Below are 26771 nucleotides of genomic sequence, written 5' to 3'. Positions count from 1 at the left end.
GAGTTTAAAAAATGACCATTGACTATTACAATAGCATTTCTGTCCAGCAAACACTTCTGAGTTAAACCCATTAATGCAAATGCTATCAATTATGTATTCATATCCAAGAGAGGTTGATTGTACAAATTTTCATGAGCAAAAGAAGTATTTACTAAGTGTGTTTAAGAAAGGATGGGAAGGCAGTTATTTTCTACCTATAGTCCTCTTCTAAAAAAACAATCTTTAAAATTTTCTTGATACTTCAGAGGATAAGAAAATAATACAATTTTCTTTCTTTTACTATAATGCTGTTAGTAGCTTCTGTTTCAATTTCTTGTCTGCTTCTCATGTTATGGCAAAAGTGAAGACATGCCAGATTCGTCAAAATTCAGCGCCTCCATTTATAACAAAAACTAAAAATATTTACTAAAAGTAAATTCAATTAAATAAACATCTAGATGGTTTAAAATAACTTTGCTTTCAATTTTAATATGCTAAGAAAACAAAAAGATTAACAAACAAGTTTAAACCACACTAATAAGCAAAGAAATTTCAAATTTTAAACCACACAAGCAAAGAAATTTCAAATTAGAACATGTTTTCATTTTTTTCCTCCTTAAATTGGCAAAAGAATCATAATATACAGTGTGGGCAGCAGTACAACACATGCACTTTTACACAACACAGGAAGTATAAAAGTAGAACCTTTCTGGAGAGCAACTGATCAGTAAGTACACAAAGCCTTAAAAAGCTCTCCCCGTTTTATGACTTATTATTTTCTCTTCTAGTAATTTATCCTAAGGGAGAAATAAGTTAAAAAGATGTATATAAGGATATTCAAAGAAGAGCTGTTTAAAAATATCACAAACTAGAAATTTAAATAAGAAATTTAATACTAGTCTGTTTCTTAAAAAAAAAATTAAAAAATGGTGCTGGTCACGATCCACTAAATCAATGGGTAAACGAATGAGCTGCGACCTCCCCATTTGAAAAGCACGCTATATCATGCTGGATCTCCAGTCAGAGATTTCTTGATGGAGGAAATGAGTCTTATTTATATTGGTAGAGAAGTTACTCCAGCAAGCCAAAAGGCATGGAAATGAAAACAAAAACAAAAACAAAAACAAAAAATCCCTAGGTGTTTTGGGGAACACAAATAGATTATTTTGGCTGAAATGGGACATTCGTTTCATTGGAGTATGGGGTATGAAAGAACTTCAGAAAGAAAGTCTATTGCCAAACCATAAAGAAACCTGAAAGTTAAAGGACATTCAGTGCAACAGGCAGAGTCAGTACAATTCTGAGGGTAGAGTAATTTGATAAAAGTTATGTTTTAGTAAGATTAATTTTTTAAGTCTCTGAAGCAAAAACCAGAGAGAAAAGAGTAAAATAGGTATTTATAATAGCTTAGGAATAAAATTATATTAGTTTCAACAAGCATAGCAGCAGTAAAAAGAGAAAAAAATTAATAGAGCTTGGTAATGGCTGAGGTGTCTGGCCTGGATAAGAGGGAAAGAGTAATAGTGTTAATAAAGAATGAAATATATCAGGAGAGAGTTCTTTCCATCTCAATGGCTTCTTTCCCTCTGTCCTAAATATAAAATTTTCTTGGGGAGAAAACAACAAAACTCCCTCAACTGACTCTGCTGCCAACTCTCTTTAACTACCAACATAGAGGAAATCTCAAAATGAATGGTCCTATACTTTCACCTACTTTGAATCCTTCTTCCCCCTTTATTCTGCCACATTATATCCTTCAAGGCTCTGTTTGCACCTAATTCTCCTAATGTTTGCTGGAACATCTCCTTTTGAAACTCTCTTTTTAGGAATTTATAATACCTTACACTACTCTGTGGTTCTCCTCCTCAGTCTCCGAACAATCTCCTTTTCACTGCTCTACTTCCTCCTCATTCCTCTCTGTTCTATATTCTCTTTATACCCTCTCCTCTGGAGAGTTAACACCTACTCTTACTGCTTCCACCATATCTTCTGCACAAATAATTCTGTGCCCAAATTCCAGTCTGGCATCCGTTTCTTCCTTCTGCAGCATAATCTATTGTGTTATGCAATGACACATAAAAGGCTTTAACTAAATTCTCACACCATTCAAATGCAAATTAACTGAAATGTCAATATAAATTTCTTACATAGCTTGAAGCATTTTTTTTCCAGCCTCAAGCAGGTGAGGAACAATGGCTGGATCACAAAAATTGATTTTTTTATAATAGCGAAGAAGTAGACAAAGACCGCCATATTTTTCAGAATTACTTACTCTTGGATAAGGAAGGCCACTGGTAGTATTGAAAGCTGGTAAAAGTTTGTAACCCAATTGCTTTGCCATTTGGAGAAGTTCATCATTGTACCACTGCATGTACTCGCCTTTTTCTTTCAGCATGATGGCCAATGAGTGTCCACCCAAAAGACCCCTAAAATCACAGAGGTGAAACATTAGCCACATTGTACAGATACTTAAACATCATCACCTAAAAAGATGTGGGTATCTTATTATCAACAATTTAGAGTACATAAGGAAAGATCACAGAAGAACTTAACTTTTTCCCTAACTCTGGCTACTCATTTTGTGGCAAACCGTATTACATAGCCAGTATTAAAAAAAAAAAAAAAAAAAAAAAATCAGATGTTTTATCTGTTGTAAAGTGTTTGGCATTCTTAAATACCTTAAATTTTCTTAAAATAAAAAACATCCTAGAAATCATTTATCTTAACAAATTTAACAGATTTGATTTTAAGAAATTTTAAATTTAATTATAGCATCATGAAATCTCTTGACTCTTAGCATAACATTAAAAAAAAACCAACTCCCCACTCTGTATTAAATGTAATAGACTAATACACTCCGTGAAAAACTACAAAACTATTTCTTAAATTTAACTGAAGAATAGATTCACTTTGTCTGAAAAAGGAAATGAGTTACAATAACACAAAAGTAACCATTAAATATAAAACTACATGTTGAAACGTGAATTAATAAATCCTGTAATTTCTGTGTTCCAAGAATATTTCAAACTGTTTAGTTCAAAGGTAATCCTATAAATTCAGTTTCATTTGGCTTGAAGAGGTGCTGGTTAAGGTTAGTAAACTAGATAATCTGGCGAAAAACCTGCGACATAGCTAATACTCAAATATTAGACCTATATAGTCAGTCCTTTTTTAACAACAAACAAAGATTGCCTTTGATTTGAGTCTACAACTATTCCCTGTTGCTCTCTGTGCCTCATGTAATGCAGGGTCATCCCACAGACTCTGTGTTTTATAATACCCCAACTTTTATCTTTTAAACATAAGAAATTTCTTGCTTTATAACCATCAAGAAATAAAGAGTGTACCCTTGGCTGTTTTGTTATTAAAATTAGAGCTTTAGTGTCGTCTCACATACTTACCCAAGAACTCTGATGTTTGTTTCAAAGACTGATACAACTACATCATTATCTAAATTAACATCTCTTAAAACTTTTCTCACCGCATCTTCAAATTCTTTAGTTTTATTTAATACCTAGGAGAAGAAAATTATTGAAAACAAAGTCCTTTTCGACCAAGACATAGAGAAATACCCTCAAAATGAGCTGCTAATAGCAAGTTAATACCTTAAGACTCTAAAAAGTAACACATACAAAAAACTTTTCCCTTAAGCCTATTATAAAAATGTGATACTATCTAAAACTGAAAAAAATTAAATGCTTATTTATATTGCAAGGAATCTTTATTTAGACACACTGAAATATCACTAGGACTTTAAAACAATCATCATCCGAACTGGTAGCTGGTGTGTATGACCCATGACTTAGAGCTACAAGAGGTGAGCTCTACTGGGATTTGGCTTCCAAGTCAAAACAAAACAAAAACCACCCTATTCACCAAACATCATTTAAAAAGTTGCTTAGTCTCAGAAGAAAGCACATCCTTCAACCAATCCTAAATCATACACCACTTGCCATCTTCACCCCATGGATGCCGTAGCCCCTAACTAAGGAGGCAGTGCAATGTTGGGGTCAAGACCAAGCCCTGATTTGAATTCTGGTTCTTACTTCTATCTCTGAGCCTGTTCCTTCATCTACAAAAAGAGGAAATACCTACTCTCATAGGTTTGTTTTCCTAAATGAGGTAATGCATGTAAAGTACTTTTAGTAGAGCGCCTGACTTAGTTAAGTGCTTGATATCATTACTATTATTACCATTATTACCATGAGGGTCTAGAATCCTAAGTTAAGAGCTCTGTGGATGCTTGCAATGAACTCCATGAAGGGGGTCACTGTCATTACACAGGTTGCTTTAATTTTTCAGTCTAAATTAAGGCTGCACAAGTAGATGTTACTTAGATCCCAGGTCCATTAAAAGTGGTTTCCCTTTACTTGACTGTTTAATCTTTTTGTTTGATAATATTTTATAGTGCTTTCTCACTTGATTTGATACTTCACTAAAAATTCTAATTTAGGTATAAAACATTCCATGAGTGTCTGACTAAAATTCAAGTAAAAGTAAAATTTAGGGTAAGCCTTGAGTAAAATATAATACAAAACCTGATTTTAAATTGAGTGCTTTCCCTTCTTAATCTCAAAGTCCGTGTAAATTCTGCAGCCACAAATGCAGACGCGCACAGCCCTCTATCACTTCTAGAAGGAAACACAACTGTTCTACTCACTCCTCACACACACACCCCTTCTTAATATCATTTTGTTCATTTTATTCCTCCAAAGTCTATCTCCCGAGAATTCTTCCCAAGAATAGTACCAATGCTATTTGTTTCAAAGGAGAATAAAAATAGGAAGAGAGTTCTTTGTCCATAATTAGCTAAAAATTCATTCTAACAGCTCCATTAGTTGATGAGTTTCTTCAGCACCTAGCTGATAACAAAGAACAAATTCAGGTCTCTTCCCTTCCCCCATTATCTCTAATTTGTTCAATATCTTTCTTTCTGTAGATTTCATGGCAATGTTGAATTTAGTGGTAAATTTAAAGTTTTAGTGCTTGACTTCATTACAATCAATAGAAACTAGATGGCTAGAATTATGAACAAGAGTTTAAACTGAAAGATCAAACTATGACAATAGAATTTCTACTTAACATATTATGGTATGACCAAAATAAAAACAATAAGGTTGCATCCTGTCCCAAGTGATATGTCCTCTAAGATTTTCAAATAAACAAACCACAAATCAAAAAATGATCACAAAGTAAATTAGAAATATTAATAGTTGTATGGATAAAATGTACAAGATAACTTTCCTTCTAAACGTAGGAAAAAACTTCCAAACTACTTTAATTTCTTCTAATTCTTCTGTTTAAATAGATATCCATTGATAGATATCTTAGATATCTAATCTAGGTCCTTCTGAAGTGAAAACAGGGGCCCAGAGAAGTTAAATAATTTGGCCAAGGTCACATATCAATATTAGGTGATCACTTCTTGGTACTCCCGGCTACGAGGAGTTAGAACTCAAGTTACACCAAACATTACTGAAAGTGTGGTCCACGGACCAGCAGCAACAGCACCACCAAGTGGCAACTTACTAGAAACACATGTCCTTGGGCCCCATCTTCAGTCTACTGGATCACAATCTGCATTTTATTTTAGCAAGATCCCCAGATGACTTGTAGTACACTGAAGTTTAAAAAGCACTGCATTATTACACAGTGGTTCTCAAAGCTTAGCATACATTAGAATCATCTGGAAGCTTGTTAAAAAAACAGACTGCTGGGCCTTACTCCCAGACTTTCTGATTCAATAATGTCTGGGATGAGGCCCTACAATTTGCATTTCTAACTAGCTGCCAAGTGATGCTGATGCTGGTGGTGCTGGAATCATATTTTGAAAACCAATGTCAAAGTGGTATAACTTCAAAGCAGGATAGAACCTTTATAATAATGGCTGCTCAATTAGAGACCAACAGATTTCTAAATATAGGAAAGTTATGCAGCCTAGAACCACATTTTCTCCTTCATTTCTGATAAAAATTTTAAAAACACAGAGAATATGAGGTCCCTGTTCATAAAAATCAGTAAGAGCTTACACAGAGAGATGATGGAGAACCTACTGTATATAAGGATAAAGCCAACATGACAGAATGAGAAACAAACTTAAGTCCACCTATGGTCTTTCCTAATACACAGCTACTGCTCCTCACTCACTCTACCATATCAAGATAGACCTGATGTGCATTATCCAGCTACACTTATAAATAAATAACACCAATTAGTTTCCCAGGGTGGTAATTTGTGCCTCCTGGGATACTTGTTTATCTTTTTCTCTTCTATTACAGCAGAACACTATACCAAAAATAAGGACCACTAAACCAAAAATAAGGTACACAATATTCTCTCATTCTCATAGTCATTATAATATGGTTCACACATTCCTTTAATCTCTGAAAAATGAAGTCACAACTTTCAAAACCCTGATACAGCTAAAAAGGTCTAAACAACCATGGTCTTCTCAACAAAAAAGGTCTTCTCAACCATGGCTGAATTTTATAAACAAGAAGCTTTAGAGGAATAAATAATAACGCCCAGTCCCACTCCAGGAAAATTAAATCAGAATAACTTGGGAGAGAAGTATATTTTTTAAAACTTCACAGGTAATATTCCCAAGGTGCTGATATAGTTGACAATCTCTGGTTAAAAAAGAAAAGAAAAAGAAAAAAGAATCACCCAGTGAAAGAAGAATGTAGAATCAATACTGGGAAGAAAAGCCAGGTTCTGAAAAATTGCTGCCACCACAAAGATTTTTCGTCTTTTTAAAAAAATATTAATCAATACTTCAGACATTAACTCAAAGTTGAGAACTATGCCTTAAGGAAAATCCTGAAACAAGCCTAATTTTTATACCATAAATGATCTGAGAGTAAAGAACTAGAAAGATACCACCTTTAGAAATCATGACATCTGGAACTCAATCATTCCCCTCTGCCATCACTAACTGTCCCCAACTAGAATTAATTTAAATGATTTTGTATCCCAAGAGGTTTAAAAGGAGTGCCAAGTAGTGATCACTTGGTGCTAAAAATCACTTCTGAGAAAAAATTAAATTTTTAATGAACATAATACATAAAAATTCTAATTTAACAATTTTAGTATGATTGTGGCATGTCTTTCTGGAACAAGAATATCAAGGGCATTTTCTAGAATTACTTTCTTCCAATATCATCAACCTCCTTGTCCAAAGGGAAACAAATTTCCTGATTAAGGGGCCATCACATAAGCTGACATACCTATAAATTATTTGAGTATCTCCATGATTCTACATAATTTCACTTGACATTCACATGACATTATCAACTCAAGAGTGTGAAAGATTTATTTAGAAGCAAAGATCAAATCATCTTAAATTCTGAAGGCTTCTATTTCAGACTTACTGTGTAACGATTATATTCGTAATACTTGAGTGCACATATTAAGAAATTTATAAAATAATTCAAGAAGAATCAAACCTACCACAAGAGTGTCCAAAGAATCAATCAGTGTCAGGGAAAATCTAAGAAACAAGTATAGTGAGATACACAACATTAGAATTCTGAATATCTTATCCATGAATGTATAAGCAGACGTACCTACATCCTACTGACTGGAAGCTTCCATTAACTAGTACTTCCATGCATCTACAGTGCCGTGCAACTTGTAAAACACTGAAAGAACCTGAAAAGCCTTAACATCACATTGATGTTCAGCATAACTACATATCCTTCAAAATGAACAGAAATATTCATTAGCTCTCTTAAAAGCAAATAAAAATACTAAAGCATCAACATCTTATAACACATCAATGACTTTATATATTCTAAAAGTTACATCCATCTTAACAAACTACTCAACTTTTCACTGATCCAAGAGGTAAACTGATTAATATTTTACAAAAGATACCAGAAAGGAATAAAGGAACTTAATGTAATACTTAAAGCAGTCTTCGAAATTTAACCAATCCCCAGATATACAACTGCACACTGCCTCTGAGATGTCTTAAGACTTGGGAACTCTGAGATGCCATGCCATCCCCTTTGTTAATACTCACTTTCCCAAGGCATCATCAACATCACCCCGACTTGGTTCTTGGCCTCTAACTCGACCTCTGCAGGTCAAAGGCATGAGTTCATCAGCTGGGTACGCATGTTCCTGCAAAGAAAATCTCAGTGAGTCACTAAGGAAAACAAGAGAAAGCACCCATCATTTAGAGAACACAACTTTTCACAGGTTTTTTTTTTTTTAAGTAAAATAAAAGTTAATCAAAAATTCTACTATCCTTACAGTGTATGGAACCTTAAAAGAAAAAAAAAAACTTTTTAGCTATAAATATAATACATGCTTGGAAAAAAAACACAGGAAAATATTTCTTTGAAAATCTGACAATCCGTTTCCCCTCCACCCAATCTCACTCCCAAGAGATAATTACTGTTACAACTGGCATTTATCCTTCCAGATTTATCCACACACACTGAAATACATGCACATATATCATTTAAAAATTTCATTTACAAATAGGTACTCATGCCATATGCATACACTGTCCTAAAATTTGTTTACTTAGATCACTATGGGGTTTTCCATGCTGGAATTTTACAGATGTATTTTATTCTTTTTAATAACTGCAAAGTGATAATTTAATATTAGTTAGTATTACTGAGTACATATGTTCTAAGCACTGTTCCATATACTTTATTTATCACACAACCCTCTGAAACAGATTCAATTATTTCCATTTTATAGATGAGAAAACTGAGGCCCAGAAAAGTTAAGTAAGCCTATGTCATGCAACTAGTAAATGATGCATCCAGAATTCGAACCTGGCAACCTGACTCCAGAGCCTATACACTTACTTCATAGTACCTGCTCCTCACAGTATTCCAAAGAATGAATATGCTACAATTTATTTATTTATTCCTCTATTGATGAACATGCAGGTTGAACTCAATTTTTCACTGTATAAACAATGCTTCAATAAACAGCTATATGCCCATGTCTTTTGTACATATGCTTGTATTTCTATGGATTAAATCCCTAAAGCCAGACTCAATGGGTTGAAGGTATGGATATTTAATTTTTGATAGCTACTATCAAACTGAAGACACCGATTTACACTCCTACAATACTCTAACATAGGAGATGATCAATAGTTTACATTTTGCCAATAGCCTCGATAAAAAATGGTATCTCAAGTTTCATTATTAATGAGGACAAATATCTTTTTGTATTAGCCATTGCTATTTTTTTTGAAATGTCTGTTTATACCCTTTGTTCATTTTCTATTGGTTGTCTTATTAGCCAAGAGACTCCTTATACACTGTTATACACACAGTAAACATTTTTCTCCTGTCTTTCATTTGGCTTTTAACTTTGTTTATGGTACTTTTTACTTTAAGCTTTAAATATGTAGTTATATCTATTAGTCTCTTTCTTCATAGTTTCTAAATTTCAGGCATGGTTAAGAAGGCTATCTTGAGTCTCTGAAAACAGTACTCTTATAATTTTATTTTTTTTATGTCTAGATATTTACTCCACCTGGAATCTAATTTTGTTTATGATGTGAAATAGGGATGTAACTGTATTTGTTCCCCCAAATAGCCAATTTCTTATATACCACCTTTTAAACTACTCATCCTTTCCCTAATTGCTTGAAATACGGCTTATTAGTTCAAAAGTATCTATACAAACATACAGTTCTGTAGCCTCTACTTTGTTCTACAAACCTACTTCCTGCTCCAAAACCATTATCTTAATCATTCTATCTTTGCAACATGCCTTGCTACTTGGTTAAGCAATTCACTCCCCTCAATTATTTTCTTTAAATTTTCTTAATGACTTTTTCAAGTTTACTCTTCCGGATAACTTTAAAATTTCCTTAAAATTCCATTGAGAGTTTAATTGGAAGAGCCTAAATTGGGGAGAATTGATATCTTTACCAATTAAATCTTCCAATCTAGGAATACTACATCAATATATTAACTCAGATCTTCTTTTATGACTTCAGTTTCCTCATCTAGGTCTCACATATTTCTTAATAGGTAGTTTTTAATTGAAATAGGTTGATGTACAAAATTATGTTAGTTTCAGGTGTACAACAGAGCGATTCAAATAATAGGCACTTTATAGTCTGGCATACTATTGAATAGATTTTTTTTAATGAATGATCATGACAGAGTATTTCTAGTCTAGGTGATAATGAAGCACATGCAAGAATCCTCCCTCCTGTCTACTACAAACACAGTGAAATGTTGTATAAATTTTTAAAATTATTTTTAATACACAGCTGAGCTTGAGAATGAGGAATGAAATGTTCAAGTACCAAAACTGAATAGCTGAGTGTAGAAGGTGAAGCTGCACTGACCACAACATGGGCATTAGGAATAAAAAGACAGGCCTTGGTGGGAGATATGTTAATGCCCAAAGGGTATGAGATTTGATGCTGCTGGCCCTGCATGCATGGCCATAAGCCAGTGAAGTAGGTTCTTTAAGTTGGGTAGCTGCTTCAATGAAACTGGACTAGAATATCTCCACCTACTGGTTGAGGGTCTTAACAGAAAATGTGGGAAACAAGAAAGACCTGCTGAAGTTTGTATTTTCTTCACCAGGGGAGTGTCCCTAAAAGATTCTTCTAAAATTAATAAAATGTGACGATGAGAAACATTTAGAAGCTAGAATCACTGTATTTACATATTTCAACTTCAGACAATATTGACTACTTGACAATAATAGGATTAATATACTCATACCTTTCCCCAATTCAACTTACGATTTTTATCAATTATATTATTATAGGCAGTTTTCACTTTGCATGTTTTCACTATACACTTACAAATTGAGATCCACAATTTACTTAAATAAACTCTCAACAACATAGTTCAAATCTCAGGTACCACTGTATTATTAAGTAATTGCACAGAATGCAAACTTTGATGCTAGTTCTTCAATCCACAGATCACTATGTAAATAATCAGTGATCAATCACACAACTTCTTTCAAAGTGGAATCAGTGACTGATCACTGTGTATCTATTGTTTAGTTCACAGACAGACAGCAAGCATTAAGTTATGTGCCTCCTTGTCACCTATTGATAATCCTACATGACAGTTTGACAATTTATAAAAATAAATAATCAAAAGAGGAAATTAACCAACGAGGATGAAAGTTTGCAAAGAAATGAAAAGTGATAACACTGTAAGTGAAATTCAAATTGAACATAAAAGGGGTTATAGAAGAAACAGCTCACCATGGAATGTTGATCCTGCTGCCATTCAAACAGTATCTAGACATGCAGCCAGAGGAATTTAGTGAAGGCCAAATTATCCACGTAGATGAAAAAAGTGGTTGTGACATAAAAGGATAAAGACATTGCAGAGGAAATAATGCCTGCAGAAAACTCCCCATTAAAGGAATTCCCAGAGATATTTCATGACACAGAGGGCAAAGGATAAAATTTTTGAAGCTGATCCAAATATTGAAATTTCTATACCATCTATACAAGGTATAGCAGAGATGTATGGTCCATATCTTAAGTTATACAATGAGAAGAAGGCAAGCAAGGCAAGCACTGTTCTAACTTAGTGAAGTTTTTGCAAAGAAATAACATTTTAAATTTCAAAGTCTCTAATATTTTGAATTATGGTATACTAAATAACAGTTTCAGCTATTTAAAAAATTTCTCTGTACATTTATATTCATCAGAAAGAAATTTTTTAATGTTTGACAAAGATTTTAAAAGGTTTATAACATTTGTATTCTGGTCTGGAACCATAATTCCCACAGTTGCTAGTGTTAGAATTCTACTTAAATGGAGTCAACGCACACCATTTTTCTTTGGCTTCTCCATTCTTGAGTTTTTATTTTGATTCATCTCTTGGTTGCCTGAACTTTGTTCTCATGTAAGTTATTTTTGTTTAGTTATTTGAAAATAGTGTCATCAGTACTGTTATTTCTCTGGTATTCCTGGGTTAGGCTGGCTCTTGCCTTACACTTGAAGAACAATCTGAATGGTTATAAAATGCCTGCAACGTATGTTCTTTCCTTCAGAAATTTGAAAATACTATTCCACACCCTTCTTGTTCATTAAGTATCACCTTGGCAAAGTTTCTAAGACTAGTCTGATCTTTTGTACCTTGAAGATGACTTGTTCCTCCTATACCTGTATGTCCATATGATTCTTAATTCTTAAAATTCAGCAAAAATATTCCTGATTCCCAATGTCCAACTCTATCCTACTGCCTCTCTCTAAACTCGATTATCTAGATTCCAAACTCACAGCACATTAGCAGCAAAAAAACAGAACAGAGGTCAGGAACACTAAACACATGGTCAACACAAAGGGAAAGACCAAAAATAATTTTTTTTAATTAAAGGGCTTCCCTGGTGGTGCAGTGGTTAAGAATCCGCCTGCCGATGCGGGGGGCACGGGTTCGAGCCCTGGTCCGGGAAGATCCCATGTGCCACGGAGCACCTAGGCCCATGTGCCACAACTGCTGAGCCTGCGCTCTAGAGCCCACGTGCCTAGAGCCCGTGCTCCCCAACAAGAGAAGCCACCACAATGAGAAGCCCGCACACCGCAATGAGGAATAGCCCCCGCTCGCTGCAACTAGAGAAAACCCGTGCGCAGCAACAAAGACCCAATGTAGCCAAAAATTAATTAATTAATTAAAAAAATTTTTTTAATTAAAGTAGACTAAATACAAAAAGCACTGCAGACTGCAATACTTTAGGTATTTTAAAAAGTTCTGTGCTCTACAATGATTTATTTCCTGAGGAAAGGATTCCAGGCAACAAATGTTTTGATATAATTAGAATCCACATGCAGCTACTAAATTCTGAATTCAATATTTTATAATATTAATATTATATATATATTTCAGTATAAATTCCTAATTATTTTTACATGTGTCTTTTAGATGTCAACTTCCTAACTACTTTTTCAGTTAATTCCAATAGAACCGTGATTTACCAGAATGCACAATATTTTTATTGCTTTACAGTTTTATATCTAACACATATAAACAACACTTAGAAGTAACTCAAGATAAGTAATATTTTTTAAAACTTGCTGATATATTTTGCAAGGTACTTTGTAAGAGATCATTCAAATGTTAATTTGATTGTAAAGAGCTCCTTAACTTTTTTAAACCGCTGCTTATAAAGCTTAATACTACTATTTTTAGGGCTTTGCAAAACACACACACACATACATATACAAACACCTTTGTCTGAAATAAACTCAAACCCTAAGCTCATCCAGGTAAGAAAAATATTAATAGCAACTGCAAACCAGAATAATCCAATAAGGGAGTTTTGAACCAGGTGTAAAAATACTTTATGTCCCCGTTTCAACATTAAGGATAGAAACAAAACCACAGCCTTTTCTTTGGGTTAACCACAAAGCAAACTACAGTTGGTTTGCATAAATTCAGAGCAATGCATACATGGCACATAAACAGCTGTATTACACTTCAAACATCCTGGCTATTTGAGGTTACAGTAATGCTTTCTCTTCACAATGTATTGCCAAGACAAAGGATAAGAAATTCATACTGCTATGACTCAGAGCCAGAAAAAAAAACCTTTAAAAATGATCACTCAAAATAAAACTCAGGTGATAAAAGAGTTCTATATCAATTAAGTAGAACAGGTGCCTAGCTAAAAATAAGAGCAAAAACATAAAATAAAACAAAACATAGTAGACTCTCCACATCAGATTCTAAATTTACTGGCACTTTGATATATAACTCTGCTTCAAAACACTCAAATCAAAGTGGCATCCAAAACTGACTTTTTAGTAAAACCAATTCCAAAAACTAGGCAAAGGGAAGAGACTTTATTCTACTAATAAGACAAAAGTATTATTTATAATAGTGAGTTATTGAAGATATCAAATCGATTTAATTTCCCATAAAGTTACATACATTTCAAATGTTTTATTCCAGATCCTTATTGTTAAACACCTCCCTCCTTGAGGCAGGTAAGGTATTCCTTCCTAAAATAAAAACTAAATGATACTTAATAAATCATCTATCATATATTGATAGCATATGCTAATTACTGATTGAACTTGCATAATTTCTCAGTTCTCTTTTCACCCCAAGTCAAATTTTCCTTTTGTTCACTATTTATACTCACTTATTAAACCATTTTTCAGGTGTTTAGGATTCCATTTATCTAAACTATTAAATTATTAACACTTCTACATTGAACATATGATCCTTTGAGGTAACATATTTTCTGGAATGTTTCTCAGCGCTGAGGAGAAATAAGTAACAAACTGCAGTTGTCTCATAAGATTTTAAATTAACCACAACAGAGTAGAGTGTTAGCATGCTTTAAAAGTTTCTACTCAAAATACGATGAGAACAAAAGTTTCCAAATTCTTCAATATATGTTAATCAATTTGGTTTTGATCAATGATAAAATAAATTGAACTTATGAAATAATATTATATGAAATAAATGATAATAAATAATGTTATAATGAAATAAAGTCCTGCTACCAACAGATTGTTTTAGGAAGATTGTTATCAATAATGCAGAAAAAGCATTTGACAAAATTCAATAAATACCCTGTGATGATGAAAATTCTCAGCAAACTAGAAATAGAAACGAACTTAATTAATATAGAGCATCTATGAAAAACCTACAGCCAATATCATACTTAACAGTGAAAGGCTAACTGCTTTCTCCATAACATTAGGAATGAGACAAGGAGCTCACCACTTCTTTTCAACATAATACTGTAAGTCCTAGCCACTGCTATAAGAAGAAATAAAAGGCACATAGTTTGGAGGAAGGAAGAAGGAAAAGTCTTTGTTTGCAGATGACATGATTGACCATGTGGGAAATCCTAAGGAATCTACCAAAAAAGCTACTAGAAATAATAAGTGAATTTAGCAAGGATCTAAGGTTATCAGAAAAAAGTTGTATTTCTGTATAACATCAATGGACAATTGGAAATTAAAATTTGAAAAACTACAATTTACAATAGCATAAAAAATATGAAATAATTATGAATAAATTTAACAAAAGATGTGCAAGACCTGTACACTGGAAAGTACAAACCATTGCTAACATTAAGAACTAAATAAATGGACAGAGACATCATGTTCATGGATTGAAAGACTTGATACTGTTAAGCAGTCAATCTCTCCAAAATGATCTATAGATTTCAACATAATCCCAATCAATAGCTCAATAGGCTTATTTTGTAGAAATTGACAACACGATTCTAAAATTTACATGGAAATGCAAAGAACCTAAAATATTCAAAACAATTTTGAAAAAGAACAAAGCTGAAAGACTTACATTGCCTGATTTCAGGACTTAATATCACTTAATTCAAGACAGGGTGATACTGATGTACGAATAGATATTTACCAGTGGAAAAAAATACAGAGTCTACAAACAGACCCATGCATATACAGTTAACTGATTTTACAAAGGTGCCAAAGTAATTCAGTGGGGCAAGGATACTTTTTTCAACAAATAGTGCTGGAATAATTGGATATCCACATAGAAAAAATATATATATAAACAAACCTTTACTTCATACCATATATATAAACATTAACTCAAAATGGGTAATAGATCTCATTGAAAAAGCTAAAATTATAAAACAGCTAGAAGAAAACAAGAAAATCTTTGTGACCCTGGGCTAGGCAAATATATTTTTAGGTAGGCTATAAAAGAGATGAATCATAAAAGAAAAAGGATAAATTGGACTTGGTCACAATTTAAAACATTTGCACTTCAAAAGACATTAAGAAAATTAAAAGGCAAAGTACAGACAGGGAGAAAATACCTGCAAAACATATATGTGATAAAGGACTGATATCCAGAAAATATATATCTCTTATGACTCAGTTATAACAGGACAAATGACCTGATTTTAAAATGGCAAGAGATCTGAACAGATGTTTCACCAAAAAAAGATATACTAAGCACATGGAAAGATTTTCAACATCATTAGTCATCAGAAAAAAATCAAATTAAAATCACAACAAAATAACACTACACACCCACTAGAATGGCTAAAATTAAAAAGACTGAAAATACATAGTGTTGGAGAAGGTGTGGAGCAACTAAAATTCTTATAATTGCTCGTGTGGAATGCAAAATGTTACAGTCACTTTAGAAAAGTTTGGCAGTTTCTTATAAAAAGTTAAACTTAACCTTCCCATATGACCTAGCAATCCCATTCCTAAGTATGAAAATGTATGTCCACATAAAAATTTGCATTCACAGGTTCACAGCAGTCTTTTAGTAATAGCCAAAGACCAGAAACAAGCTAAATATTTATCAACTGGTGAATGAATAAATAAACTGTGTTCTATCAAATCAATGAATACTACTGAGCAATAAATAGGAACTACAATATCTCCAACAACATGGACAAATCTCAAAAACATCACGCTACAGGAAAGAATGTGAACCAAAACACTACATACATCTTTTAAGACGCCATTGATATGAAATCCTAGAAAAGGGAAAACTAGTGACAAAGAGCAGATCACAATGGTTGCTAGAGGTCAGAGGTGGAGAAAAGGAACTGACTGCATAGGTACATGAGGAAGCTTTTTGGGGTGATGGAAATGTTCTAGATGATAAATGTGGTGGTAGTTAAACAACTGTATATAACTGTCTGACTCGGAACCATGCATTTGAAATTGGAAATCTTTTTCTCTGTAAATTCTACCTAAATAAATAGAAAGACCTGGTTCTATTAAAATCCTACATGGAGTATCAGAGTGTGATAAAAAAAAAAAAACTATGAGAGGATACTAGAGAATTTCTTAAGTCATTCTGGCAGATTTTTAGGATGTTCTGTAAGTAGAGGCCAAGGAACAATGGTTAATAAAAGGTAGTCCTACAATCGTCCACGCAAAAAAATGTACATATACATTTCTATCTTCCCTCCCCCAACTATTAATATCACTTCTAAACTACTTTATTTACAGAATTACTCTTTTTGATGAAGAAACTATCAAAAAGAAACATTAGGTACACAGTTTCAAAAAGGAAATATGAAAAAGTTCTACAGATGGATATTTACACAACAATGTGAATGTAATTAATGTCATAGGACTGTACACTTAAAAAGGGTTAAAATGGTAAATTTTATGTTATGTATATTTTACCACAATAAAAAATGTTTTTAAAAAATTAGAAAAAAAATAATTCTAAGAAAACTTACATAAATCTAGAAATCCACAAGAAAGTTACATTTTAAAACAGTTCCTTTTATTTAAATGAAAAAGACTGATCTCTTCCTCTGAACTGCACTCACAAAATCAAGCTTAAAAGTGGTTATTGGTATGATGCTACTAGTTAAAGGAAACTGTGCTTACCAACGATTTTAGAGTTTATTTATAATGTTTAGGGCTCTACCAAAGTAGTTTCTGCTTATAACAGTGAATAACTGAGTTATCTACAGTAGACAGGAAAAACATTAGAAGACAAAGATCAGATCAGACAGCTCAGATCCAAAATGGTTATTTGGTGGCCTAAATACATGTATTTTGTCATCTAAATTAATCTGCAAACAGACCTCAGCACAAATACTAAAAACATGCTAATAGAAGCCCTAAAGTAGCTGTGGTCTAAGGTTAAATAAGGTCACGCAAGAACTGCCAAAACAAACATCTAATTTCATGCTACTTGGGGAAAAGAGAAAGCCATCTGTGCAATTCATTGTGGATAAACTGCAGGCTGATTGGGGCTAGAGATCTGTCAAGTACAGTCGTTACGACTGTTGGTACTTATGCTATTAATTGATAAAATCAGAAAATTCCTGGATGTAACACCAAGAGATGGTAGAGATGTAGTAATCTACCTAAGGCTGGCAGGGCATTGTTATTGAAAAATAGCATTAATAAAACCTGGGGAATCATTAAAAAAAAAAAAAAAGCTCAAAGGCTGCATGCCTAGAACAAGGAAAGAATAAGTGTGTTTGAAGAAAGTTCTATGCACAATCTGGGGAATGAGTTCTGAGTTAAAGCCTCGATAAATTTTAGGAGGGCAATTTCAATCTCAGGTAGAGAATGAATTACTAGTAGCAGTGATGGTAGCAGCAGCAGTTGGTAGCAGTAAACTCTTACACAGTGCTTCCTATTTGTCGGACACAAGTTCTAAGCACTTTAATTGTATTAACTTGTTTAATCCTTACAACAACATTGTGAGGCAGGTGAGCCATTTTAGAGAGATAAAGAAATAGGTTCAGGGAGAGTTGGTAACTTTCCCATTGTAACTCAGCTGGTAGGTGGCAGAGCCACCTCAGGGTGTCCTGCTCCATTTCCAGAGTTCTTGTTCTTAATCAGATTATTTTGCTTGTCTTTGGAAAATAACTGTGTTTTCCCGGGAACCAAGAAAGTTAAAAGGAATTGCTGTAATTGTATACTAGACTGGAGAGAAATATTTTTTAAAACTAGTAAGAAATGAAAAGTTTTCAACATTTATTAAATGCCCACCATATGCCAGGCATTTTACATTTTAGCATAGTAGGCAACTGACTACACCAAAGTAAACAGAGTTATAGATCCCCAAATTTACCATTAACTTGTATTTTTAATAATATTTACTAAATGATTTCTTTGATTTTAAAAGGCAAAGATATATCACAATAATCAAATGCAAAAAAAAAATTTGATTACACCTTCACAAGAATTCAATTCAGTTCTTTCAAAACCAAAAAACCAAAACGTAAAACATCTATGTACCAGGCATGATGCTAGCTAGGCACAGGACATATAGAAGATGAATTTATTAAAAATTAAAGAAAATGGTCTCTTGTTCTCAAAAATCCTAGAATCTACAATAATCCTTTGTACTTATCCCCATTTTACACAGGAAGACACTGGTCAGGGGGATTAAATGATCTGTTTAGGGTCCAAGCTAAATAGCTGAGATAGGATTTGAACTCAAACCCGCCTCACTCTAAAACCTATATACACTTTTACTCTATAGCAAGCTAATAGTGTTTCTGAGTATAGGAACTAGAAAAAATTTTCAACTGACTTCATATAACAAGTACAGGGCACCTGGTCTCTGTTTACTATTTTAGAACTGTTTCATGTTAGTTGAGAACCTGAAAAGGGGAAGTGTGAATTCTAGACTAAATCTTGGGTTACAAACCTCACATAAATTGAGCATAGCACAAGTACATTGCAAGAGTCACTCATGTTGTAAAACAGTTGAATATTTTAAAATACATATTGCAGTAGACTGCAGATGGGTGTGACTCCACTGGAAAAATGGAGGGGGGTGTTAATTCCAGGAGTTTCCACTCTTTGGAATTGAAATCCCTCTCTTTTAGATCTTGTAGGCAGGTGGGTATAGAAAGTTACCCAGTTAGGGTCCAATAAATAGGAATTGGACCAGGAAGTCCTCTGAGGGCTGCCCTTGGTACCTGCTCTGTCAGAAACCCATTTCTATAGTAGGAAAAAATGTACTGATATAACTTTCAGCTGTTTACCTAATAAGGAACAAGACGTTAAAGATACCGTGCTTTACAAAGAGAGGACCCTATTCAGAGTGACATGTATTGAATTAATCCAGCTGTATACCACTGTATTCAACTTTGGAACGAAAAGTATGCATTTATGACATGGCTTAGGTTTGAGGGTGTATCCTGGACCCACTTGGCCGTCTCAAAACTACTAGCTTAGATTTGTTAAATTATGCTTTGCCCAAACTGAATTAACCAGGGATAAATGATTCTGAAAGAAATGTTAAGGGAATGGCTGAGTCTCGAGAAATGAATTCAAAACTGTGTTTTCAACATGGTTAAAAATACCTGAAACTTCATCACCATCATGTCCTAAAAACATTTAAGAACTCAGTATGTACTCTTAAAAACTGTACAGTATAAAAGGGAATAACAATTATCAAATATAAGGCATGTTTAAAAAATACAAAAATGCATAAAAGCATATGTACTTACATGTTCATAAAGATAATGTTAATATATAAAGATTTTTGGGTAATAGAAAAATGGACTCAGAATCAGTTGAAAAATTCTTAAAGCAGAATCAATTAAAGTTAGTTCTCTGCCAAACTTTTCCCAACTACATTTTATAGGCCTTAATCATAAAAGAAGATCTGCTGACATAACAAGGCATAAGAAGTAATTCTCAGAATAATTTGATTAAACTCTTCAAAATTACACAAATTTACATGTAAAATTATGTTTTGAACTCTAAAATTTGCTGGCTAGTTATCTTTTAAAAATTATTATCACTATGTTTTTGCAGTTTAAGATCATTTTATTGAGTGGCAAGAGGTGGCCAGGGCAGGGGAGCAGCTACAGATGTCCTTCCCCACCTCCTACCCCTGTACTATGGGGGGATTAAATTTTTAATTGTGGTTCAAAACACGTAACAGAAAATTTACCATTTTTAAGTGTAAGTTTAGCAGCGTTAAGTATATTCACCATTGCGCAACAGGTCTCCAGAACTTTTTCATCTTGTAAAACTGAACTTGCTACTTCATCTCAAGTGAGCACTAAGACATTTTAAAACAATATGGATCAGCATATCTAGAAAGCAAAATATATTCAAATCAAGGCATACTATGAGGATATAATTTGGACAGAAACTAGGTGACAGTTTGACTCTCTTAAGCAATTGTTTTCTTCAGAGTGAATAAAGTAATTTTGTAAATAGGTTTTTTTTTAATTAAGAGAATCATTTTCCTTAAGGCCAGAGATAACATCTTATTCATGTTTACATCCATCCACCTTAACTATATATTTAATAAACACTGTTGATAGCATCAAAGGAAACTATTTAAATACAAAGTTTCATAATCTAATTCAATTTATTCTTACCTATTCAATAAATTGGTTCTCTAAGAACCACTATCAGGAATACTCTGTTAGCCTATGTTTGTACTATTTTTTAAAAACTTCCTTTAAAAAAATTAAGAACAATTTTTTAAAGGAAATAAAATTTATTAATTCAGGTTTTAAAAGTCCCAGTTGACTGTGCTCACATAATAATCAGCTCTCATAAATGGTATATAAAGATAAGCTTTCTACTTACCATGTAGTTACCATAAGCATGATCAAACATTTCCAGTACTTGATTCCTAATTTTAAAAGAGCAGAAATAGGAAAAAGTTAAGTATATTCTATTTACTGTCTTTCAAAAAGCTAATGCTCCTTCATAAACATATACCAATAAAAAACAAAAGAAAAATTTAGTTAGGAAGGAACATAAACAAGGTCAGGAAATACACCCATGTTAGTAGACAAGCTTTCATGAATCACGCAGAGATGGGCCAGACTTTTCCTATTCTAGCAATTTATGTAAAAGTCATCTTATAACCTTTCCTAAGAAAACTGCTGAATGATACATGCCATGCAGAGAGAAGAAAATCTGATGATGAAAAACAATTACCTCTTAACAAAATTATTTAACATAAACGTCTTGAAAGGGGAAAATATTGAAGAGACCCAAAAGAAATAATTGTTACCATTTATTGCTTATACTATACATTCTACCAAAAGAAAGGGGTTGGTGTGTGTATTGCTATGAAATAACGATACTCTATGAAGCCTCTGCCTTTCCCCTTAAACTGAATAAGATCACTAATGCTTAGTTTAACACATTTCTGTTAATATGTTTGTCACATTTCCAAAAGATACATTTTATGATTTTATGATGTACCTTTGGCTCCTTTAAAAAACTGTCAAAAGTCGAATAAACAATATTCACCCCTGATATGAGAAAACTAATCCTCAAAAAGAGATCTGTGTATTTTGGCTAACTCTGTTTCTCAAAATCCCCAAAATGACTGTATAAAATGGAAATTTCTGATCCCCACACCAGATTTACTAAGTCAAAATCTGCAAGGTTGGGACCAAGGAATCAGTCTTTCAATTAAACACTCTCAAATTGGGGGAGTGAGGGTTATAGGAAAAACTACAAAAAATGTTATGGCTAGGCAAGGCCAAGTCTCTCAATAATTAGCAAAAGAAAAACATTTTAATAATCTTTTATTAATTCTTACTATTATTCCCAAAGTTCCAATCACTAATGGCAAGAATTGAAGAGAATACTAAAGAAAATGGCTGGATATATTTTTACTTTACCTCCTGTTATATTGCAATTATCATTTTAAAAATTGTAATCATGGATGATGAAATACTGGTAATAGTATAGCTAGCAGACAGAAAAGGACTAATTTCCAGATCCTGGCTATAATAACCAGCAGAATCAAGTACACTCAAACTTGTGAACTGAACAAGCTAAGTCCTGACAACTTTTTATAAATAATAATCATTTAAAAACACCTAATCATTAACAAGGTGATAAGTCACTTTGCTAAAACACTAATTCTTTGTATGTTTATATGTATGATAGAATATGGATCAAGTTATCTCAGAAAATTACTGAGTATCTCAAAAAATCCTTCTAGACTTTTTTTTTTATTATATTGCAGGTGATAAAGAGCTCTCAAATTAGCTAATAAACAAAAAAAAGGAGCTAAATTTTCCCTTCAAGCACTGATATCAATAAATGGAATATGGAAATTCTTTTTTCCTTCCCCTGAAATAGAATTAATACAAAATTATTGTCAAGAAGTAAATTTCTGTAACTGGTAATAGTAGTGCCTAGACATGTGTATTACAGGTAACATAAGCTTTAACTTGTTAACCCAACTTTGCAAGCGTTCAAGCTTCAAGACTATGAATAAATCACGACTGCAAACAAGAAGGACACATTATTTTCCAATCCTTACATTTATGCAGCACATGATCATCAAATTTCACAACACATACTTCAAAGTGGAGGTATTTAATATCCAGTTGAGCTCTCTCACTTTCTTAATTACACATATAAGTCCTAACACTCGTTAAATACAGAATGGCAGAATAATTACTATATCATACAGAGATTTTTTTTCTATAAGGTTTTATATCTATTCAACAACTGGATAAAAATGTATTGGAAATTAGATCTATAAATCAGCTTTTTCTAAAGTTACATTGCTTGCCAACATGCTACAGAAATTGAACTGTTTTATAGTTCATTTTTTAAGTAAAAACATTAACAACTTTTGTAACATTTAAAACACAAAAACAAAAAGTGAATTCCAGGAAGTATAAGACTACATATAACCAGGTAAATAATTCCATAAACTATAAACTGCAAGCAACCAAGCAATTGCTTACTATTCATGATAATTTCAGTCTTTATCATCAGTTTAGTTTGTGGGGGGGTAGGGAAAGGGATAGGCATTTTCTGTTTTTTATCATAAATCATTATTTGGATTTTCAAAAAAAAATTGCACAGGTAAACCTAATAAATCATAGTTCCGTTTCCTGAAAATTACCGGATGAGAAAGCAGTCAAGCAATGTGTATTTGTGGTTTGTAGACTCTTATTCTACTCTTACCCTAGAGTAAGGCAATCTAAATTAACAAGCCTAAATAATTGTAACTTCACTTTCATAAATGATCTCAAAATTTGAGCTGAAATCTCAAGCCAATTTGGTTGGAGCTCTACAGTTAAAATTTTATTTTGGTCAAAAATGAGTTATCCAATGACTTTTCTTCAAATAAAAATTTTTAACAAAAAAAGGAGAAAGGGGAGTCGTGGTCAAATAAAAATACTTGCTGTCCTTAACAGACTTGAAGCTTCTCTCTCCAAGTCTTATGCAAGTGTAGCAGAGTGGAGTGATCATGGGCTCTGAAGTCATACAGACCCAGGTTTGAATACTGGCTCCACCATTTACTTAGCTCTGTAACTTTGAACACGTCAACCTTGAGTCTCAATTTCCTCATCTGCAAAATGGGGATCACATCCACCTCATTAAGAAATAGAGAGGATTACAGAGATAGTATATGTAAACTGCCTGGCACAGAGTAGGGTATTCAGTAAAGCAGCTATCAGTGATACATTAAATTCACAAAGAGAAAATTTAAGACACTTATTAGAGTTTACTGGTAATTTTGTTTTCATACTGACACTTTAAATTTTCCAACGTGTCTTTTATTGCTATTTTATTTAAAAACTAATACAAGACTCTTGCAACAGTTTAAACAATATGGAAGTCTGTATATATCGATAAAATAAAACCTGATGGTTTTACCTCACCTCCATTGTAACTCCAGGAGGTAGTCATCTTTCCATGTTTTTCTGAGCTTAAACAATTTCTTCTCCGTTTTTTTTTTTTTGTTTTTTTTTTTAAACATGGGATGGTACTACAGATAGTATTCTACAGCTTACATCTGTTTGGCCTTGGGAGTATATTCTGGGTAGCCTTCCGATGACCTAACTCCTCCTTAATATATGAATATTATTCCATAATATGGACGTTCCAAGGAACAGCTCTGTTCTTTCAAAATGCACATCCTTGTACACCTATCTCTACTTTAATAGTGCTTTTATTTCTGTAGGATAGATTCCCTGAGATGGGATTAATGAATCAAAGAATACATACAATTTAAATTTTAGCAGACTGTCAATAAATTACAGCAATTTACACTCCCACCAAGTTTCTTCTCACACCTCAACTATCCAGTCAGTACTCCATCCATGTATTGTGTTTTGTATTTACCAGCCTGACGGCAAAAAACCCAGCTATTTCATTGTTTTAGTCTGCATCTCTCACATTTATGAGGTTGAGTAACTTCATGTTTATTGACCATTTGCATTTCCTCTTGTGTGAATTAACTCTTCATGCCCTTTGCCCATTTTCTACTGGTTCTTGGCTTTTTCCTTATTCATTTGTGGGACCTGGTGTGTATTAGGAACACTTACTCTAAATTAAATGCTGTACATATAACTGATGATTTTATGACTTTCAAGACTGATAAAACTACTTTGAGTAAAGTGAATAGGTATATTTAATTGGGGCTTTTGAATACTACCATCAAATACTGTTCTACTATGAAAATGCAGTGCAAGAAAGCACTGCAAGGAAATGGTAAAATGTGTAAAGTTCAAGTTCCAATGAACGCCCCCTATTCCGTAACAGGTGTAAACATGATTTCCTTAACTGCTGTGAGATCAGCAACATTTCCCACCTGGGCGCTCACTTGTGCAAGAAAACTAACCACGTCTCTGATGAAAGGCAACCTCAGAACTCTCGCGCGCAGGGAAACGGGCTGTAGCCCCCTTCACGGGCCAGTGACATGGCAGCCGCGTTGACACACCGCGGCTGGCCTTAAGGAGCCTGCACGTGTCACAGACAGCCCGGGCGACACCCCGACAGTCCCGCGAGGTCGCATCGCGGGCGGCGACCCCCACTTTCCCGGACCCTGTCCACCCCGCCAGGGCTCTCTCGAGGCAACAGCCGTCCCAATCGCGACAGGAGAGGCCACTGGGCGCCCGGGTCGCAATGACAGGCACCTCGCCCGTGGTCAGCCTCACGAGGAAACCCACCCCAGGCTTCCAAGCACCCTTACCCAAGCTTCTGTTTCTCCTCCCTACTCATGGGCGAGGCCCCCGCCGTCCACACGGACGTGGCCGACACCAGGCAGAGCGCGGCCGTCGCCGCCACCAGGCTCCATGGCGCTCGCTGGGGGACCGAGGACCCAAAGCCCCGGCCGCCGCCGGCTTCGCTCATGGCCCCGCGGTTCCGCGCACGCGCAGCTGCTACGCCTGGCCGGTGGGACACATTGCCGGACGCCGGTGGCAAAGGGGTTGCGAGCCGTGCCGAGGCCGGGATGCGGAGGAACGCGAGCGGCCGCCGTCGCCGAGCTGCTTCCCGAAGCCACCGAGCCGGTCCCCAGCGCCAGCGCTGCCACCGCCCTCCGCTGTTAGGAGCCCGGAGCGCCTCCCCCAGCTTTCCGGTGTCGTAGTCTAGGAAACCACCTCCCCCAACGCTACTTCCGGGTAGGGCCCAAGACGCTGAGCCTCAGGACCAATGGGGGCCGGATTGGAGAGGGGCTGGCCCGGGGGACAGGAGAGGGCATTGGCCGGGAGAAGTGAGACGTGGACAAAAGGCGGGACCAGGGAGGGACCTTTCGCCTCGGCCATCCTCCGACCCGTGAACTTGAGGCCTGAAAACTACCACTCCCAGCGTGCACTGCTTCCTCCGCGGCTCTCTCGCAATCCGACTCCACCGAGCTAAATTTCCACTCTGGGTGGGCACTCTACACCCTGTGACGTGTGGTCCTCTGAGAGGCACGGGCGGTTCCTGCGATCCCTCCTCCCCCGGCTCCCTGCAGCCAGCCGCCCCACTCCGTGGGCTGCCGAGTCCCGGAGAACCCGTCAGCTCTTTATCCCTCTTCCTGCGTTTGCGTTTCGCTGAGGGCTGGCAGGATGAGGCTCAGACGGGCTCAGGTCAGTGCTGCACGCCTTAGGGAAAAGTAGTCCTATTGGAGTAGTCTTCTACCTTCAGGGAGATTTCAATACTGTAACAGCAAAAATGAATTGAGCCTTTGACGGCAATGTGCTGAGAGTTTTACTTGCATTCTCTCATGCACTCTTCTCAACTCTAATAGGTGAGTACCACCGCCCCCATTTTGCAAACGAGGAAACCGAGGCCAGAGAAGTTAGGTAATGAGCCTCGTCACACTGCTGGGTTAGATTCCAACCAGCCTCTGTGACTTGGAAGCCCTTGCATGTAATCACAAGAGTGAAGGAGGGCACGGGGGGCCTCGTACTTGATTAATAATAGTCATCTAGAAAGCTCAATGTAAGGAAACTAGTGTGAGCTGCAAAGAAAGTTTAATGAACATTGGAACTTGCAATTAATTTTGATGGCCGAGGCAAAATAAGGAGTAAAATCCTCTTGAAAAACCACACTGTTTTTCTTGTGTGATAATTCAGTAGGTAGGTGCGGAGTTTAGGAGCTTGGGCGTGATCTC

At 35.0% G+C, this 26771-nt stretch overlaps 1 protein-coding gene across 5 annotated transcripts in view; it reads right to left on the bottom strand.

Moving 5' to 3' along the window:
* EDEM3 (ER degradation enhancing alpha-mannosidase like protein 3) overlaps positions 1-25727 on the bottom strand; it is a 79507-nt gene extending 53780 nt beyond the window's left edge. For 4 of the 5 annotated variants that reach the window (XM_061187541.1, XM_061187542.1, XM_061187544.1 and 1 more), the window contains exons 1-6: positions 25365-25727; positions 20993-21038; positions 8003-8103; positions 7429-7468; positions 3381-3493; positions 2252-2405 (exon numbers count right to left, since the gene is read on the bottom strand). In XM_061187541.1, the coding sequence (XP_061043524.1) occupies positions 2252-2405; positions 3381-3493; positions 7429-7468; positions 8003-8103; positions 20993-21038; positions 25365-25525 (615 nt within the window). In that variant the 5' untranslated portion in view covers positions 25526-25727. Of the gene's footprint in view, positions 1-2251; positions 2406-3380; positions 3494-7428; positions 7469-8002; positions 8104-20382; positions 20430-20992; positions 21039-25364 lie in introns of those variants that run through there. The other variant, XM_061187545.1, reaches the window with a different exon arrangement.
* Positions 25728-26771: the final 1044 nt, after the last annotated feature.

The sequence above is a fragment of the Eubalaena glacialis genome, chromosome 3, assembly GCF_028564815.1.
Source record: "Eubalaena glacialis isolate mEubGla1 chromosome 3, mEubGla1.1.hap2.+ XY, whole genome shotgun sequence".
NCBI lineage: Eukaryota > Metazoa > Chordata > Mammalia > Artiodactyla > Balaenidae > Eubalaena > Eubalaena glacialis.
This window is presented reverse-complemented; position numbering and strand designations above follow the sequence as displayed.